The sequence below is a fragment of the Pteronotus mesoamericanus genome, unplaced genomic scaffold (genome assembly GCF_021234165.1).
Source record: "Pteronotus mesoamericanus isolate MK-2021 breed Mesoamerican mustached bat unplaced genomic scaffold, CSHL_Meso_final contig_73, whole genome shotgun sequence".
NCBI lineage: Eukaryota > Metazoa > Chordata > Mammalia > Chiroptera > Mormoopidae > Pteronotus > Pteronotus mesoamericanus.
Window position 1 is genome coordinate 1,300,957 of NW_026555245.1, and position 18,976 is coordinate 1,319,932.

The window sequence follows — 18,976 nt, forward strand, 5'->3', positions numbered from 1 at the left end:
CTTCTAATGGGCTCTGCAAACTATCCTTTTGAGGGACTCTGCCCAGAAATGAGAGAAACCAGACCCTGCTCTGAGCCCAGGGAGAGGAGGGCCGGGTGAAGCCTCTGGAGACAGCCTGGGTCCTCCCGCTGCCCTTTGCCAGGCTCTGTGCCACACTGGGACCCTGGAGCATGCCCAGTGGAGAGGGCACTCCGCTGGTGAGAGGAGGCAAGGACTGGCTCGGGGTAAGGGCGTGAACATAATTGCCGACTTCTATATAGTCAGGCACTATTCTCACCTTTCTCACACCACCACGAGGTGGCTGTACTAATATTGGTTCCACTTTCCTGGTGAGGCACTAAGAGGTTGGATCATTCACCCGAGGTCACCCAATTAGCTAATGGAAGGCTTCTGAATCTGTGCTTTTCACTTGACTCTGCTATATTTTGCCTACAGGCCTATGAGAGGTGCCCTGGTTTTAGAAATTCCAGTTGTATGGGAGTCCTTAGGAGGGCTTAGAGGTCTGGAGTCCCCACACTGGAATGACACCTTCAAGGCACAACACTAAGGCAGGTTTCCATTGAGAACCTAGGGGCTCTATAATTAGGGTGACTAACTTTCCCAGTTTATTCAGAACTGAGAGGGTTACTGGAATGTGGGACTTTCAGTTTTAAAACTGGTGTGGTCCTGAGAAAACAGTGATAAATTGATTGTCCTATATGTAATCAAAGAGCTGGGCACAAATCATTGCCATGGACTTCAGGACCCACCTGCAGGCCGTTCTCCTTCTCATGCCTCTCAGGACAGGGACCCACAGAGTGACTTGCTGATTAAGAGGGTGGGCAAAGTAACAACCAGCTGGCAGCAGCTCTTCCTAGATGCTTGGGAGAGGAAGACAATAATGTCAGGTGGCAATAAGGCAGGGACACTGCGGCCCCTGAGCTTAGTGGGAACAAAGTGCGTTCTGGTGTGGCCAGTCCTAACAACAGGAAGACTAAGGGGAATTCTCAGGTGAGGACTGGCAAGCAGGTAGGCAAGCATGGCCTTGGTGGCCTCAAAGGAAGCCAGAGGGGCTTAACCCACTCTGACAGCAGGGAGGGAGTTTCTCTTCTGGTTCTTGAAATTTAATTCCTGTCAGGAATGGCCTCTCTCCTAACCACCTGCCATCTGGTCCCACACTGACCTGCATTCCTAGACCAGTAGCCCTGATCCTTCTTCCTCTCTGACTTGTTTACCACTTGTGTCTATTTGTCTGTCTCTTTGGTTGCGAAGATCTGAAACTCAGTGAAACAACAGTTGGAAGATTTCAGTATAAGGAGATTGAGCTCTGAGGCACAGAATCTAATGGCAAAAATGCTGTTAGGCCTCACGAGGGATGAGAATGAGGCCAAGAAGCCTCAGAATCACAGGCAATGCTCTATCTTCCCTTCTAGCTCCATTTCTCTGCGGTCTGTTCCATTCTCTCAGCTTGTTTGCTTCTCTGTGCATTGGCAGAAGATGGAACATTTACATAATTTCAATTACCGCCACACCCAGGGACTGACTGACTGTCTTGAATCTCAAATCCAAGTTCTCAGGAGAGACCATCTGATTGGGCCAACTTGGGTCAGATGTTCACCTCTGGTCCAAACAGCTGTGGCTGGCTGGTGGGGTCAAGCAGTACAAAAGTGACTACAGAGGACCCTTTCCAGGAGGGTCAGGTTTTCAGAAAAAGGAGTCACCATGAGCTGGCTACACACTGTTGCTCTCTGTCATATAAATTTCCTGGAACTGATAGTTCCTGAATGATGCCTTCTTCTTCCTGAGTTTGTAAAATTTCTTTTGTGGAGCCCTCAGTATTTGATTCAATGTTACTCTCACTCTGGGATATTTTAAAAATTAATTTGAGTAACTATGGTAAACTATTCAAAAGTCAGTTTTTAAGCCCTGTGACCCATTACCTTTAGCTTATGCAGCACCTTGTCATCTTCTCCTTTGCATTAGGGTTTAGGGCCTGGCTACTCAAAGTGAGATCCACAGACTAGCAGCACTGTTAGAACAGCAGAATTTCCCTCTTAAAATTCAGAAGTAGCATCTGAATTTTAACACCTCCCCAGGTGATTTTACATTAAAGTTTGGTAAGCACTGGAGTGGGTTCTTGTCTTATCTCTTACTAGAATAAAAATTCTGAGGTGCGGGGACTATATTCAGCAAATGTCAATTGCATAATTTTTAAAAAAATATTTTTAAAATTTATTTTTAGAGAGAGGGGAAGGGAGGGAGAGAAAGAGAGAGAGAAACATCAATGTGCAAGAGATACATCAATTATTTGCTTCTGGCACACCCTGAACTGGGGACCTGGCTCGCAAAGCAGGCATGTGCCCTGACTGGGAATCAAGCCAGTGACTTTTCGGTTTGCAGGCCGGTGCTCAACCCAGAGCCACATCAGCCAGGGCCAACTGTATACTTTCTATGTACAAAGTGTTTTGCTTTGTCTTACAATGGACAGAACTCCTCAATGCAGTAATGAGGGGATTTAAAGCTCAGAATAGTGGTTCAAGAGGATAAATTAATTATATGATATCGGAGCTTTGCCTTAAAATGATCCTGTAGGCCCTGACCAGTGTGGCTCAGTTGGTTGGGTGTCATCCTGCAAAGGGAAAGGTTGCCAAGTCAATTCCCGTTCAGGGCATGTGCCTGGGCTTTGAGTTTGGTTCCCAGCTGGGGCATGTGTCAAAGGCAACCAATCAATATTTCTCTCTTACATCCATGTTTCCCTCCCTCTCATTTCTCCTTCTCCCTCTCTCTGAAAATAAATAAATAAAACATTAGAAAATATCTTGTAGGAGGTGGGGGGAAGTTGGGGATATGGATAAAGCAAATATGGGGTGATGGATATATGGGGGTTCATTATACTATTCTTTCTACTTTTGAGTATTTTTGAAATTTTCCATAATAAAATTAAAAGGAAAGAATAATGATGTAAGACATTGTAAGAAGTTATTTAGCTGCCCAAAATAAATTTCTTTCCGGGCCAAATGAAGTAAATCCAAGGCACTAAGAGAATTTCCAAGTGAGATTGTTCAATCAGTCCCTGCCAGAGACTTTTGGAGGGTGTGTGCAGTAGGGTGAAGTTTAAAACGCTGGTCATGTTTACTCTCTCAAATGGGCCTAATTAGTTTAAAATTTCCCTTTTAAAAGGAAAGAACAAATCTCTGAGGTATTCCAGGGGCCCCTTGAAATAACCCAAAGCAATTTCCAGGTTAAGAAAAAGTCTCCTTTTAAAACCTAAGCCCTAAGAAGTTTGTCAAATATACTTGATGAAAAAAGATTATATATCACTGTGAAACAATACTAAATTATTCAGTTATCCAGAGTGACAATAAAAGGTATCAAAGACAAATATAAATGACCTATTGTTAGCAAAACTTTACTTCTTAGAATTGAGAAGATTGTTTCCTTAAGTAATTAAGGATCTGATTAAGACAATATAAAATACAGAGCTATTTTAATAAAACATAGAGTCTTTGTTTCCTAGACAGAAAATGTTTCATAATATCTTATCTGGAGTAGAACAATAAATACAGGAAAAACTTTGTCATTTTAACAGAGAAAAAAACCCTAAATTCTAATTCTGTATTAGCTTACTTTTGATATCTAAATTCATTTACTTAAATTTATTCCAATCTTATCTAGCTTAAACACATATAAAATTTGTCTCAGGATTCCTTTTCCACAAACCTTCCACAACTTCCTTCAGCCCTTTTAGATTACCTCATCTGACTTATTCAGAAATAACCAATTTTAGGACAAACTGTTTTCTTTCAATTCCCTTAAAATGTACTTCCATACCTGATACCTTATATTACCAAAAACAATTTCTTTTCATTTTATAGAATTATTAACCCTTAGAAACTTTAATTTCTAATGACAACTAAAAAGTGAGTCATCAGCATCCTTTAGATTTGTTGGCAGCACAATGGCACCAGGTGTCAGACTGATAGAGTAGGATTAGATCTCAGTTCAGCAACCTCAGTACGTAAGTTCTAGCGAAGAAAGAATTCAGAGTCAAGACTCAAACTATAAGAGAAAGTTTGTTTACAAAGTCACAGAGGTAAAAGAACCGAGCTGTAAAAGAAATTGGCTCATGAAACAAGTTACAGAGGCTAAAGAAAGGCTGTTGGGGCTTAGGAGAAAGAGAGAGGCAAGGAAAATGCACCTGGTGGGGAGGGGGAAGTCATGGGCCTGCTCCATAGAGAGATCACCACTGGATCCTCAGTCTTGAGGGTTTTTATCTGGAGATCTCAAGGGAGTCTCCCAATAGAATATTCATAAGCTTTCCAGATGTGTCCGTTCAGGCTTGTGGTCTCTATGGATTGGTCAGTGCCAGGGCAGGCGGTCATTAGCCAATGCAGTTGGTCCTGATGTCAGCTATGAACATCACATGTCTGGTTTTGCTGCTTTTCTGGACCTGGAGCTGAAACACAAGGGGCCTAGATGTTATCTCTAGAGGTTAACTCTTAAGGGAGTGGGTGTGCAAAGGCCTGCATGAGAATTGCATGAGGCCACTCTTCAGCCCCATGTTCTTCCTCCAAGGGGGTCTACCACATGACTAGTGACATGCCAGGGAAGGAAATGTCCGAAGAGGGTCCAAGCCGCATGACCAGCAATATGAGAGTTCACGGGTTCTAAACTGCATGACTGGTAATATTCTAAGGGAGGGAAGTTTACCCTGGGGGGTGAGGTCCTTGTTTTCCCAATTTTGCATATTGCTAGGTACCCTGGTGACCTTCTGTACCTGGCCCATCCTCTTTGCTCTGTTCATGTCTGTCTAACTGCCTGTCTCAAAACCTTTAGAAACACTGGCTTTTTCATTGGAGAATATATTTATAATTTTTTAGAAACACACATTTTTTTAGTAAAGGACAAAACATATTCATTCACAGATTCAAATTTGTCTTTCAGTTTCTTTAAAATAAGAAGCCAAAAGTAGGAAAATTTAGATTAATATAACAATTAGTGTTTCAGAATTTTGTATTATTTGAAATACCTAGATATTGAATAATTTTTATCATTTAACTTAGTAAAACTCTAAAGTTTTAAGTTACCCAAAGAATTTGGGAAACTGTTTAATATATAATTATTATTGAAAATTTTTATCTAAACAAACTTTTCTTTTATTAATATCAATTCATTTTTAACTCTATGAGATATTAAAATCAATTATTTCACAAGCTATTTTCTTGACAAATTTTTAACAGAGATAACATGAACCTATTTATGTAAATGCAGGTAAAACAAAAATATATTTAATGTTAATGACTCTAAAAGACATGTCTATTTAACCAAAATTTAAACCAGTTAACATCAAATATTTTCCTAGATCATGTGACCATGAAAGGCATTTGGGTTAGTCTCTATTATGTATTTGATTTATATAAGTGTTTATTTTTTAAAAATATTTGCTGAAAGGAAGTTTATTTTAGAATATACATACTTTATTTTAAAAGAAGTTTTATTTTTACAAGAGACAAGAAAAGATAAACATAAAAAATTACATGTAAGAAAACTATAGGAAGAGCCTGTATACCTTACGGTTGGCTGGTTGGATGGAGGTATGTAACGTATTGCGTGAATCCTCCCCCTCGAAACTCTGATAGCCTCTGGCAGTGTCGTAAGATATTCAGTATCACAAGACCTCTTGTGAACTTTCAAAACTGTGAACTCTTTTATGTCAGCTTCCATGATAAAATAATGACCTTTGGTATCCTTTGTTTCTTCATCAAGGAGTCTCTGACAGAAATTTCTAGCCACAGAACTCATAATAGACTTTATTGGTTTATGTAGAATCTTGTATTTACTAACTACTGTCTTGTTGATTTCTTTAATAACATCATTAATTTGATAATAGGTTAAGCAGGATTTCACATATGCAGGAATGCCGCTCAAATTCCTCAGAAGTTATAAATGGCATTTCTTTAATGGCATTTCTTTGTTCTTTAGGGGCTTCTTTTTTGTGGCTCCAGGTTCCTCAGTTTTGACAGGGTCCTCATTTTGACAGGTTCTTCAGGGTCAAGATCTGATACATTAACAAAGTTCTGGGTTACTGTTACTTGAGGCAAATGGGGAGGTATATTCTCTTTGAGATGTACCACATCTTTATAATCTTCAAGAGATTCACAGACTTCCTTAAGTACGTAAGTAGTTTGTTCTTGATACTGAATTTCCAATTTCAACTTATTTAGAAGTTCATTTACTACCATGATCTCATCTTCTATTTTACTTAACAGTCTTCAAGGTGGGTTCCTGATCACAGTTCCTTAATGATGGACATTTTTAAATATTGGTAATCTTTTCATTAATATAAGAGCATATTTGTTCCAGATCCAAAGAGGCCATCTTTTAAGCCTCTGAAGAAAAAAATATAAACACAATTTCCAAAAACAAAAACCAGACAAACTTCTGTTCACTTTCAAAATCCAAAAATGGTTAATATCCAGTAGATTACATCCCCTTCTGCCTGCTTCTGATGCCAGGATCCCCAACTTCACACAGGTCTGGGAGCAAAGGATCCATTCTGGGCTCCAAAGGGAGCCAAGGGCAGTGAGCCACTCATTCCCTCTAATGTATATAAGTATTTAATTCTTTTTAAGATATTTAAGTATTTCAAATTAAGAATACCATCTGGAAGTAGAAAATACCATATTATACATAAAACATACAGACAAACACAAGTTGTCGCAAGCAGATCAAAACAGAATTACTACTAGTTGTATGAAAGACACAATTTTCTTAATTGCCATTGACAATTTTTGAGGAGGCTGGGGAAAAGGACATGGGAGGGTGTTCAGAAATTAGATATTTCAGCCACTTGTGTTTTAAAATTGCTCCTTTTCCATGTTTTTCCCTTAGGTTTCTCAGCCTCAGGCAGTTGTGGGCTGTGTTTACATTTCCAAGTACCCAGCAGGAAGACCATCTGAGACTTTCAAAATATTCCTATCAGAGTTTAAAAAATCAACTTCCAATGTTGCCAAATTTCTTATCAATTATTTTATTTTTATTTTTTTATATTCTCACCCAAGAACATTTTTTCATTGCTTTTAAGAAGAGAGAAACATTGATGCAAACATCAATTGGTTGCTTTCCATACACCATGGACTTGGATTGAAGCTGAAACCTAGATATGTGCCCTGACTGGGAATGGAACATACAACCTTTCGGTTAAGGGACAACACTTCAACAAACTGAATCACACTGGCCAGGGCTCTTATTGATTATTAAATCCTTTAAATCTTGTTTAAATATACCAATTTTTATAATCTTATATCTCAATAATCTTTAAAAATTTTCCACATTGTTGGGAAATCGCTTGACTTTCCCTTATGCTTTTCTCAATTCTCTTGTTAATTAACCTAATACTTATACTAGGATCTGTGAGACCCAAGAAGCTGAAAGAGCAAATTGAAAGCTGAGGATTAGTTGCATTTTTTAAAAAAATATTTTTAAATGCATTGATTCTAAAGAGAGAGAAGCAGCAGCGCAGAGAAACATCTATTTGCTGTTCCACCCATTCATGTATCCACTGGTTGACTTCTGCATGCGCCCTGACTGGAGAGCAAACCCACAACCTTGGCGTATGGCGCTCCCACCAACTGAGCTACCCAGCCAGGGCTAGTTATATTTTTTTATATCTAATGTCCCTCTTTTTCTTCTTAGGTACTGGGCAATTGTATTTCTAATGTCTTGATTTTCCCCCCCAATATCTGCAAATATATGAGGTAAATAGAAAGGGGTCTAAATGGACTTTGATTTTTGTTCTCATTTCTGCCCTTTCATCTTATTAAGGGAGTCTTAATGCCCTGTTAGTATACCAATATGAGAGTTCTCAAAAAAAATTTTAATTTACAAGTCATTCCAATTCAAAACATCCATTATTTGGCCAGTGACAGTAGCCTTTTAAAAGCAACTCAAACCAATAAGCCATTTATGGCCTATCTAAGGAAGCAAAAGTCTTCCACAAAGAATGCAAAGGATGAAGCCCTCACAGGTCCAAAAGTTTATTCCCAGAGTTTGCTTAAGAAAGATCAAGAGGCCTGTCTTTCAACAGCTATTCCAAAACACAGGGAATCAGGTGCTTTCCCTTCTTGAACAGATTCCCTAAGCTTGGACCCACAGCCTATTCAGCAGTGCGCTAGAGGCACATGCATCATTTACCTGGTGGAGAAAACAGACCATCTCTGGGAGAATCAGGATCAATAAAAAAACAAGAGCACTCAAGCTAAGTTTTTTACCGAAGTCACATTTGCCCAAGAAACTAGTTCCACAAAATTTTTTTCCTGCTATTCTAAATTTAGAAGAAAGGACAGGACTCTCGTCACATCTAACTTCCATCAAACCCTACAGATGAGAGATCAGAGAGGCTGACAGTAAAATGCTTGCCATCTCTGCCAGCTAATGGTCCGACGTCCACGATCCCTTAGCTGCAGCGGTCCAGGGAGATAGCAGTGTCCCAGCCAGTGAATTCTCCTGGTTGGCTTGACAAATACATGGGGGCTAACAAACCAACACAAACTTTTCCTCCCACCTTCTAAGTTCTTCTAGCTAATTAAGAGAGACAGATTAACAGGAGAAAATCAAATTTTAATACATGCACACGGGGAATTCGCAAAAGCATGAAAATTCCAAAGACAGTGAGGCAACATTGGGGATATATGACATTTTGGACAAAGGGAAAAAGGAGGAAAATGGGGCCTTCGATTTCAGAAGTGAGAATAGGTGATTACAGGTAGTTGAAGAAGAGCGAAACCACATGTGGCAGGCAAATTTTTGCTAGGCAACTCAGAAACCATGAGACACAGAGGGTATCTAGCTAAGAGGCCCCTTCCTGAAGCCCTCCTATTTACCATACTTGATTCAAATTAGGCTAAAAGGTACTCTTCCTCTCTCTAGGGCCTCCCCTGCACCTTTTTCTTTTAGGCATGTCTCTTTGCTTTCTTTCTCCTAAGTCCCAAGGGCTCTTCTTTTGCCTCTGTAATCTGTTTCCTGAGCCCTCACAGCCCACCTAGCTCACTTCTTTTATCTCTGTGACTTTCTAAGTAAACTTTTGCTTGTATTGGGGGAAGAAAAACCAATTAGGCTAAGGGGATCATCCTAATATCCCCTTCCTGGATTAGACCTTTCTGTCTGAATCTCTTAGGCAGGATGGGGGATAATCAGTTTCTTTCTGAATCTTTTGTTTCTTTTTTTTTTTTTTAAAGATTTTATTTATTTATTTTTAGAGTGAGGGGAAGAGAGGGAGAAAGAGAGGGGAGAGAAACATCAAAGCATGGCTGCCTCTGTGCACCCCTCACTGGGGACCTAGACTGCAACCCAGGCATGTGCCCTGACTGGGAATCAAACCAGCCACCCTTTGGTTCACAGGCTGGCACTCAATCCACTGAGCCACACCAGCCAGAGCTTGTTCCTTTCTTAATAAACAGCTTAAAATCAATATCTCAAAAGGCAGCTTCATGGTAGTAAAATTTTGGTCACCTTCAGTTATATGCAAATGATTCTTTTTTTTTTTTTTAGTTTTTTAAAAATATGCTTATTAATTTTAGAGAGACAGGAAGAGGGGGAGAGAGGAACATTGATTGATTGCCTCCTATATATGCAACTGTGGTCCTGACCGGGAACTGAACCCACAATATTTATCTTTGTCTTTAGCAACCACCTGTCCATTACAGGAAGAACAAGTTGCTTCTGAAAACTACACTATCATCCAGGAATAGATTTTTAAAGATATAAAGGAAGTGGAGATTTCTCCTTGTATAGGATGATGCTCCAAACAACAGAGCCACACTGGCCAGGATACAAATGATTTTCTAATTTTGCAAAAGGAGCAGTTGTAGTCAGTTTCTTTCTGTTACTTGAAACTGCCTTAAGGAAAAAAGGGAGGGGAATATTCTAGGTTACATAACTGATCAGTCCAGGGGACATCAGATTTGGCCATCCAAGGGTACATCCCCCTTGCCTCCCTGTTGGATTATTTCTCAGGTAGGCTCTTTCCACATGATCAGTGTAGAGGCTTGAATAGTATACCCACACCCCCAAATTCAAGTCTACCCCAAATCTCAGAATAGAATTTATTTGGAGATAGGGCCTTTGAAGATATAATTAGTTAAGTCAAGATGAGGTCATACTGGATTAGGGTGTGCACTAAATTCAATGATTGGTTCCAAATAAGAAGAATAGAAACATCAATAGAAGAGAAATATACACAAAGAGAAGGAGGTTATGTGAAGACAGGGAGATTAGAGTGATGTAGCTACAAGCCAAGGAATGAAATGCCAACACTGCCGAGAGCTATCAGAAACTAGAAGAGACAAGGAAGGATTCTTCCCTAGAGATTTCAGATGGTGCATGGCCCTGCTGACACCTTTATTTCAGACTTTTAGCTTCTAGAACTGTGAGAGAATAAATGTCTTTTTTTTAAGCACCCTGAGACATTGGCAAATTATTATGAGAATCATAGAAAACTATTACAATACCCTCAGCAACTCCAGGCTGGCAACTCCAGAAGAAAGGAAGAGCTCTTTTCTCAACATTTTCAGCAGAGGTCCTGGGGGAAGAATGAGGCTTTGTTTGTTAGTCCCCAATAAGCAGTATGTCCAATCACTGTGGCCAAAGGAAAACATTGCTCTGGACAGATGTGAGGCACCAGTCCACTGAGAAGCCACGGTGAGGTTAGCCTATCCCAACCTCATGAGGAATAATGGGCATCTCTTAATGAAAGAAGTAATGAGCACAGGGCAGGATGAAGTAATGAGTATAGGGTAGGAAGCTCAAGCAGCCATATGGAGAGGCCCACCTAGAGGAGAACTGAGGCCTTTGGCTACCAGTGCCAGCTAAGCTCCAATCAGCAACCACCTGTCCATTACAGGAAGAACAAGTTGCTTCTGAAAACTACACTGTCATCCAGGAATAGATTTTTAAAGATATAAAGGAAGTGGAGATTTCTCAGAACAAGTCAGAACAAGGACAAATTTCCTTTTTGACATGTTCCTGAACTGACAGATCACAGAGCTGTGCTTGCTGGCAAATTGAAGGCCTTTAAAAATCTCTGCCATTACATTCTTGCTGATTAAAATGGAAAATATGAGTTGGATGATAGTATAATTTAAGAGGAAAAGTAACCTGCTAAATGACTAGAGTGGCCTTTCTAGGATCTGAAAAATTAGGACTTGAGGCAAAAAACTTATTCCAACAGACTGTAGGCATATCCTGTCCTGGGAATAGATGTTGCCAGAAATAGATATATTTTTAATAACAAGGATTGGCAAATTTTTTATGTAAAAGATTAGATAATTGTGGGTGAAAAAAGGGGTCCAATGGAAAGTAGAGTGATCTGATCATAAATTCCTAACTGGACATATCATGGTGGGTAATCATGCCCCAGGCATATAACTTTTTGGTAAAATATTTATCTTTGTCTTAAGCAAGTCCTGTCTATTGTTCCTATGCATCTAGGTGAAAATATTTTTGAAATAAGCCATAACCACCCTCAAGAAAGCACATCATCTTAACATCCTGAAATCCAATACCCCCTGCTTTTTCCCACCTCCATGTAACCTTCCTTTCCCTCCTTAATTTCAAGTGCATAAAAGAAGCTGCAAAACTATTGATCTCAGCAGCATCTGAGCTCTTGTTCCTGGGTATGTGCTGTCAGTTTGGTGCAAATAAATTCTTAAAAAACCTAATTACAAGTTTGGATATTTCTTATGTTGACATAGTAAATATGAGGTCTGTCCAGAAAAAGTCCAGCCACTGTTAATACAACAAGGACTGTTTGCGAGATATTGATGTAACCTGGCAGCCAGGGAGAGTGGACTGGAATGCACATTTGTGGACACGGACAACTTCACTGTACTAGTCAGTGGGGGTGGTAGATGGAATTGAGTGAGCATGTGTACTGCGTGGTTTTTGCATTCAAAATGACTAAGCGAGTGAGAGCAATGAGTCTGCATCAAATTTTGCATTAATCTTGAACATTCCTCCACAGAAACTATTCAGATGATTCAGAAGGTCGCAGCTATGGGCAACTGGTGATTGGCAGCTTCATCACAACAATGTAGTCCACTCATGCATCACATCTCACGCAGAGTTTTTGGTGAAACATCAAATCGCCCAGAGGACTCAATGCCCTTACAGCCCAGAATTGGCACCCTGTGACTTCTCAATTTTCCCAAAACTAAAATCACTTTTGAAAGGGCAGAGATTTCAGGCTATTGATGAGATTCAGGAAAATATTATGGGGCAGCTGATGGCGACTGGGAGAATTGTGTGAGGTCCCTACTCACACAGGTGCCTACTTTGAAGTGGACTGAGGTGTCACTGTTATATGTACAATGTTTCTTGTATCTTCTTCAATAAATATCTCCATTTTTCATATTACATGGCTGGATACTTTCTGGGCAGACGTTGTACTTTAGGTTTTACAGGCAAGATGGTCTCTGTTGCACTTCTCAACACTGCCATTGTAGCATGAAAACAAACAGACAATAGGTTAATCTATGTGCATGGCTGAGTTCTAATAAAATTTTCATTATCAAAAAAATTAGTGGGCTGGATTTGGCCTATGGAACCTGTTTGCCAACCCTTACAATAGGCAATTGAAATAGAAATTGGCACCTGGAAATGGAGTGCTTCCATAACAAAAACCTAAAACAGAGCATTGACTTTGCAACCGGAAAGCTTACAGAGTCCTTAACAGTAGTAAGGAGATTGAAAATGCAACAAAGAAATTGTTACTGGAGGTTATTAGAGACTTAAATCACATAAAGGCAACATGGATGATACAAAATGTATCCAATGAACTTGTGGTCTTGCTCTGGAGATTTCTAGGCAAAATGTTCAAAGTTCCAACCGATTGGCTTTAGCTGCCTATAAAAAAGTTCAGGAAGAAGAAACTTCTGTTTCAAGCAGAATTTAGGGGACCTACAGAGGGCGCAGGACAGTCCCTACAGCCAGAAAAAACATTAGTCAAAGTAAATTAAAACCTAGAAGAAAAGCTTAATTCCAGGATATTCCCAGGAAAATATGACCTAATACCCAATACCCGACGGATACCCTCTTTACCCTGCTTGGGCTCCTATACCTGTGCTGGACTGCTATGCAGCCCACCCTTCACTCCACCTTCTCCTCTTCACTGGTTGAGCTTTTACACACTGTCTATACTGTTTGGACCAAAGTGGAACCAAATAGATCATTGAAATAACAGTCTACCATGTACCCAGCATTATGCTGTGCTCTTCTGGTCTACTAGGGTGAAACAGAAATATAAACTGACAGGGGCAGACGAGGGTGCTATGAAAGGGCAAAGGAAATGCCACTAACCAGTTGAAGGCAGCCTGCAGAGAGAAGCAAGGAGCTGGGTGAGACTGGGCAGGTCAGCATGGGACAGGGAAACTACCAAATCCAGATCCCAACTTCTGGCCAGTCAGCACGGCAACTTCCCCCTCCAAGTGTCTCCCATTAAGGGGATTGTTTCACCTGAAAAAGATGAGAGTGGAAAGAGCTGGAGAAGGCTGCCTTGGGTCTGTCTATCTCTCTGTCTAACACTAGTTTATGTTGGACAGCTGGACAATGTTGTCCTGAAGGTTTCTGACCTCCTGGACCTTTCTGAAGAAAGAAATGTACTGATTCTAGGCACCTCTGGACAGGGGCCGGTGAGGCTGGTGTTCATGCTTCAGTGGACTCTGCATGTTCCTGGGAGACAGAGCAAGTGTTGTTTCTTTTCCTCACTTTATAGCCACAGAAAGGGTCCTGGGACAGGTCTGTGACCTCTAATCTCCCCTCAATCCTGTCTCCTGGCCATTACTTAGACATATGAAAGACACATCTCCATTTTCCCACCCCCACATTTTTCAGATGGGGGCTAATCCGATCCATCCTCACTCATTGGCCAGGCATTTTCCTCTAGGCATACGTAGGCCGTTAGGTCAGCCTCATCCTCACCAACTCCCTGGTGAATAATTCTTGACTTTTGTGATCTAAAACAATTTAGCAATAGTTCTTTCCTTCCCCCTTTCGCAGATTATGAAGACAAGCATAAACATTCATTTAACAGGTATTTTAAGAAGTATTTATTCCATGCCAAGGGAGTGCTGGTCCAGTTCTAGGAACTGAGGATACAGTAGGAACTAGAAAGTTCCTGCACTCACAGAGCTGATTTTCTAATGAGCGAGACAGACAACAATAATGATGGGTAATGACATCTGCTTTGAAAAAGAAAATCAAGCAGCTTAAGCAAATTTGGGTGGGCAACTTTTATAAGCGTGGTCTAAGAAGGTCTTTTTCATAAGGTGCCATTTGAGTGATATGAATGAAATATGGGCAAAGAGTATTTCAGGTTAAGTGAACAGCCAGGTACAAAAGACTTGAGGTAAGAATAGGGCAAGTTCAAGGGACAGCAATTAGGCTAGAGTGGCTAACACAGGTAGAAAATGATAAAGGTAGAGAAGAGAGATAACCAAATCAGATAGGGCTTTTATGGATTTTAACTTTGTTCTGAATAAAATGGCATGATCTGATTTATGCTGATAAAGATCCATCTAGATGATGTTTGGAGAACAGACTGGGGAGGGGGCATAGAGGAGGTAGAAGCAGAGTGACCACTTAGGAAGCTACTATATAACCAAAGCCAAGATGATGGTGGCTTTGTTTGAAACAGCAGACTTAGCGAGTGATGAATTCTGATGATTTGAAGGTAGCACTGACAAGACTTGGTGAGGACCTGGAAATGGCATTTGGGAGTAAGAAAGGCACATTGATGACACCTGTTAGGTTTGGGGCTTGGGGTACTGGATGAACAATGGCACCATTCTTTGAGATAGGTGAGAGTGGGAGTGGAGTGTCGATAGCAGGTGTTGGGGGCAAGATGTGTTGAGTTTGAGATGCCAGTATGATAGGCAGTTAAATATTAGTTTGGGGGTCTGGGCCAGGGACAGATATTTTGTAGTCATCAGCAGATAGTTATTATAAATCAACTCTGAGCAATGAGTATAGACAGAAAAGATCATCATGGACTATGGCCTGGGGACTTCAACAACTGGGGAAGAGGAGGAGAAGCCCAGCAAAAAGATACGAGTGGCCAATGAAATGAGGAAGATCAGGAAAAAGCCTGGTGTCCAGGAAACCAAGCGAAGAAAGTGGATTCTGTATGACCACAACCAAATGTCAATTCCTGAGCCTCAGTTTTCTCATCTGTGAAATGGAGAAAGTAGCAACTGCCTGCTTTACAGCGTTGCTGGAAATAAATGATAAAACATGTTAAAGCAGTTAGCTTGTGTCTGACTGGCATATATCGGTGATAAACTTTCAATTTATGTTATCATTCCCCCCATTGCAGTGTTGGCTGCCAGAAGCCTCAGCTTCTCCATCTACACAGATGACAGCACCTCCGTGAGTCCTTCTCGGGGGTGAGGTGTCCCTGCTCATTCAGGCACTAGGTGGGCCTGAGGAGTGGTCTCTGGGTCAAATTTGAATCAAGCCTCTTCAGTGCCTGAACTTCTCACCCACACAGCCTCCAGCCCTTACTTGCAAATCAACAAGAAGTAAGCATGTGGTAAATAGAAGTTTTGGAACCAGAATTCTGTTTCTGCCTCTCAATAGCTGTGTGATCTTACGCAAGCTTCTTAACCTTCCTGAGCTTTGGTCTCTTTATCTGTAAAATTGGGACAATTCCTACTTCACAGGCCTGTGTCTAGGCCCTTTGTAGATTGTTACTAGAACCGGCTGCCCTCCTCCTCCTGCGTCCTGGCGTGGGAGGTGGTGAGGCTCCCGGATCCCCTCCCAAAGCGTATATCCTTGCCGGGTGGGACGCACTGGAAGAGGCACCCTCCCCGACACACCCTAAACCGAGCTGGGCAGGCCTCGGGCATCTCGTCGCCCAGGATACACAGGAGAAGCAGACTCATCCACTTTTCCGCAGGGCGCCGGGCGAGCCGCGTCTCCTCGCCGGGCCCCCACAACCGTGGAGGGGCCTAGGCGGCCTAAGGGAGGGGGCCCGAACGCCCCTGAGAATCCCTCCGGAGCTCTCCCACCTCCCGCCCGGCGTCTAAGCCCGTTTCCCGGACAACCTCTCTCCGCCCATCTTCCAGACCCCCAGACCTAACGCCGCCGCGACCCCCAACCCCTCAAACAACGACCCGCTAGCTCTTTTCCCCGCCCTGTTCTTTGCCACACTTGCCGCCCTCGAGCGCCCCAGGAAGTGGCCGCGCCTCTGCAGGGCGGCTCGGAGGAGGAGGAGACGCAGCGGGCTAGCGACCGAAGCCTCACGAACGAGGCTCGGGAGGACGGCGGGTCGCAGCTGGTGGTCGGGGTCCGAACTCGAACTTCGTGGCAGGGGCTTCTAGTCCTAGGAGCGGCCAGCCGCCCCCTCGGAACAGCTCCGCCCCGCGCCGCTCAACTGCCAAACTCCCCGCCCCCTCACCTCGGCCCCGGGGACCCCGCCCTTGCGCTCTCGCCCCTACACCGCGCTCCTGGCCCCGCCCACAGCGCCGGCCCCGCCCCCGGCCCCGCCCGCGCCCTGGGCCCCCTTCGCGTCGCGCGGCGGCCGCGGGGAGTCTCGGCGTTCCGCTGCTCGCCCTCCGGTGCCGAGTTGCTCGGCTCCCCCCGCCCCCTCCCCCAATCCCCGTGGTCTGGCAGCGCCTGGCCGGCGGCCCGCGGGCGGGCCGCCCTACCCGCTGTAGCCCATCCGCTTCTTAAAGCGGCGGCGGGAAGATGAGGTTCCGGGAGCCTCTCCTGGGCGGCAGTGCCGCGATGCCGGGCGCATCCCTGCAGCGGGCCTGCCGCCTGCTCGTGGCAGTCTGCGCGCTGCACCTTGGCGTCACCCTGCTCTATTACCTGGCCGGCCGCGACCTCAGCCGCCTGCCCTATCTGGTCGGAGTCCCCACACCGCTGCAAGCCGGCTCGAACGGCGCCGATGCCATCAGGCAGCCCTCCGGGGAGCTCCGATCGCGAGGAGCAGCGCCGCCGCCGCCGCCTTTGGACGCCTCCTCCGAACCGCGTCCGGGTCACGATTCCAGCCCAGACGCGGACTCTCGCCCCGGCCCCTCAAGCAACTTGACCTCAGCCCCAGTGTCCCCCATCACAGCACTGTCGCTGCCCGCTTGTCCTGAGGAGTCCCCGCTGCTCGGTAAGGACTCGGGTCGGCGCCAGTCCGAGGACTGGGGCTCTCCCGGATTTCCCCGACAGGGCCCCCCGGACGTTCGCCCATGCCCTCTTCCACGACGGCCAGCCTCCCTATTCCGGGTTCAGAGTCCCTAATCCCTAACAGAGGGTCCAGGCTGGATGGGGGTGAGAGGTTGGGAGATGAGTCCCTGTGGATTCGTGTTGGAAGCCGCTGCGGGAGTGGTATGGGGAAGCCGCAGGCCCCTCTGGCCCCGGAACCCGAGAAGGCCTTGGAGGCTCCCCTGCTCTTGCCCAAGCCTCAGGAAGTTTTGGATTTTAAGTGGTTAGGGCTTGGAGCAGCCTTCGCCCTGCTAACTGTGGTGGGAACCACAGGCAGCTCAGAGTAACCTCCAGTTTGGAGGACAGATGATGAGGCCTCCAGTGGGAAAGGGAGCTGATCTCCCAGTTCACGTCACAGAACCACTTCCAACGGAGTGCGAGTTAACCTTTTTTCCCTGAGATTTTAGGCAAGTGACTTTTCCCTAAACCTCTGGTTCCTTGCCTGTTAAGTGGGGATAATAAAAGGTACTTATTTCAGAAAGTTGTTTTGGAAGATTAGATGAAGCAATGTAAACAAGGGTGTACAGTAATAAGGGTAAACCCTCAGTAAATTGTCACTATTGTGTACAGTCCCTCTTTCATACCCCTGCCCCGGGACCCTCCTCCCTGGCTTTTTGCCCAAAATCTCAGTGAGCTGGGTCCTTCCAGGGGCCGTAGGTGTTTGTGGGAATATAATGTGTGCACCCTAGGGATGGGAGGGCTGAAATGTAACCAGTTAGTACTCAGTTGTCCCTTTCCGGGAGCAGCCTGGAGTCTCAGTTATCTTGCCTAGAGGATGTGAACTCTAACCTCCAGCCTCAGTTTCAGCTACACTGGGAGCTTGGGTGGGTGCGATTGCCTTCCCTATGGCAGGGTGAAGCTGAATCTGCTCCCAGACCTTTCCTTGACCTGTAATGCAGAGGCAGTCAGGCCCAGTGCAGCCACAGGTTGCTCCGAAGATTACCAGACAGGTAGCTGCTCATTTCTAATGCCAGGGTTTAGGGAATGTTGTTCTGAGTGAGGGGCCCTGGCAGGCAGGCATCCTGCTGATAGGAACTCTTACACTTTCCCGCAGAACCCTGGCAGGACAGGCCTCTTACATGATCTTGCTCAATTTCTCCAGTAATTACTTCAATATTTTTGTATCCAGTTTGAGAGGAAACTCTAGCAATTGGTCAGACATGAATTGTAGTAATAACAGGGACTTTTTTTAAAGCAGAAAATTGAATTCCTTTGGACTTGATGATGGTTGTCTGGAAAGCAGACTAGTCCTATAAAATGAAGTCAAATCTTTGTCCTGCTGCTAAGTGCATGTATAGAGTTCCTAAGTGTCTCTCGTGTGTTAAATGATGTTGTCCATGCTTAATTCAAAGGGTTATTTTTAGGACTAAATGAGATTGTGTGTGTTAAGTACGTGACCAATAGGACTTGCGACTTGAAGTTTTATTTCTCAGACTCCCACGGAGAGTCTGAGAAAAGAAGAACGAGTTCCCTTACCCTAGAGAGGCCAGACTTTGACCTTTTGTTTTTAATTGTTGCCTGGACTTTTTGCAGAAAGAAAGATAAATTAATTAGCGAAGTAAAATCCCCTACAGTTCATTAAATTAATGTCTGAGTATGGGCTTCTCGATGAAGACTGAGAGGCTGCTGGGGTGACTCACCTCTGTCTGGTAATGGCTTTGCCGGTCATCGGTGGCTGGTTGCTGGTGTCTCTGAGTTAACTCTGAATTGGGGTCTCAAAGGGACTTTTTGAGAGATAATGTTTTAG

General features: G+C 43.7%; 1 protein-coding gene and 1 pseudogene across 1 annotated transcript in view; one reads left to right on the plus strand and one right to left on the minus strand.

Moving 5' to 3' along the window:
• Positions 1 to 5,549: 5,549 nt before the first annotated feature.
• Positions 5,550 to 8,090, minus strand: LOC129078476 (spindle and kinetochore-associated protein 1-like; annotated as a pseudogene).
• Positions 8,091 to 16,575: 8,485 nt separating this feature from the next.
• Positions 16,576 to 18,976, plus strand: part of B4GALT1 (beta-1,4-galactosyltransferase 1) — a 48,783-nt gene continuing 46,382 nt past the window's right edge. Inside the window, exon 1 of the mRNA XM_054582921.1 lies at positions 16,576 to 17,134. Within this exon, the coding sequence (XP_054438896.1) occupies positions 16,720 to 17,134 (415 nt within the window). The 5' untranslated portion in view covers positions 16,576 to 16,719. The remainder of the gene's footprint in view (positions 17,135 to 18,976) is intronic.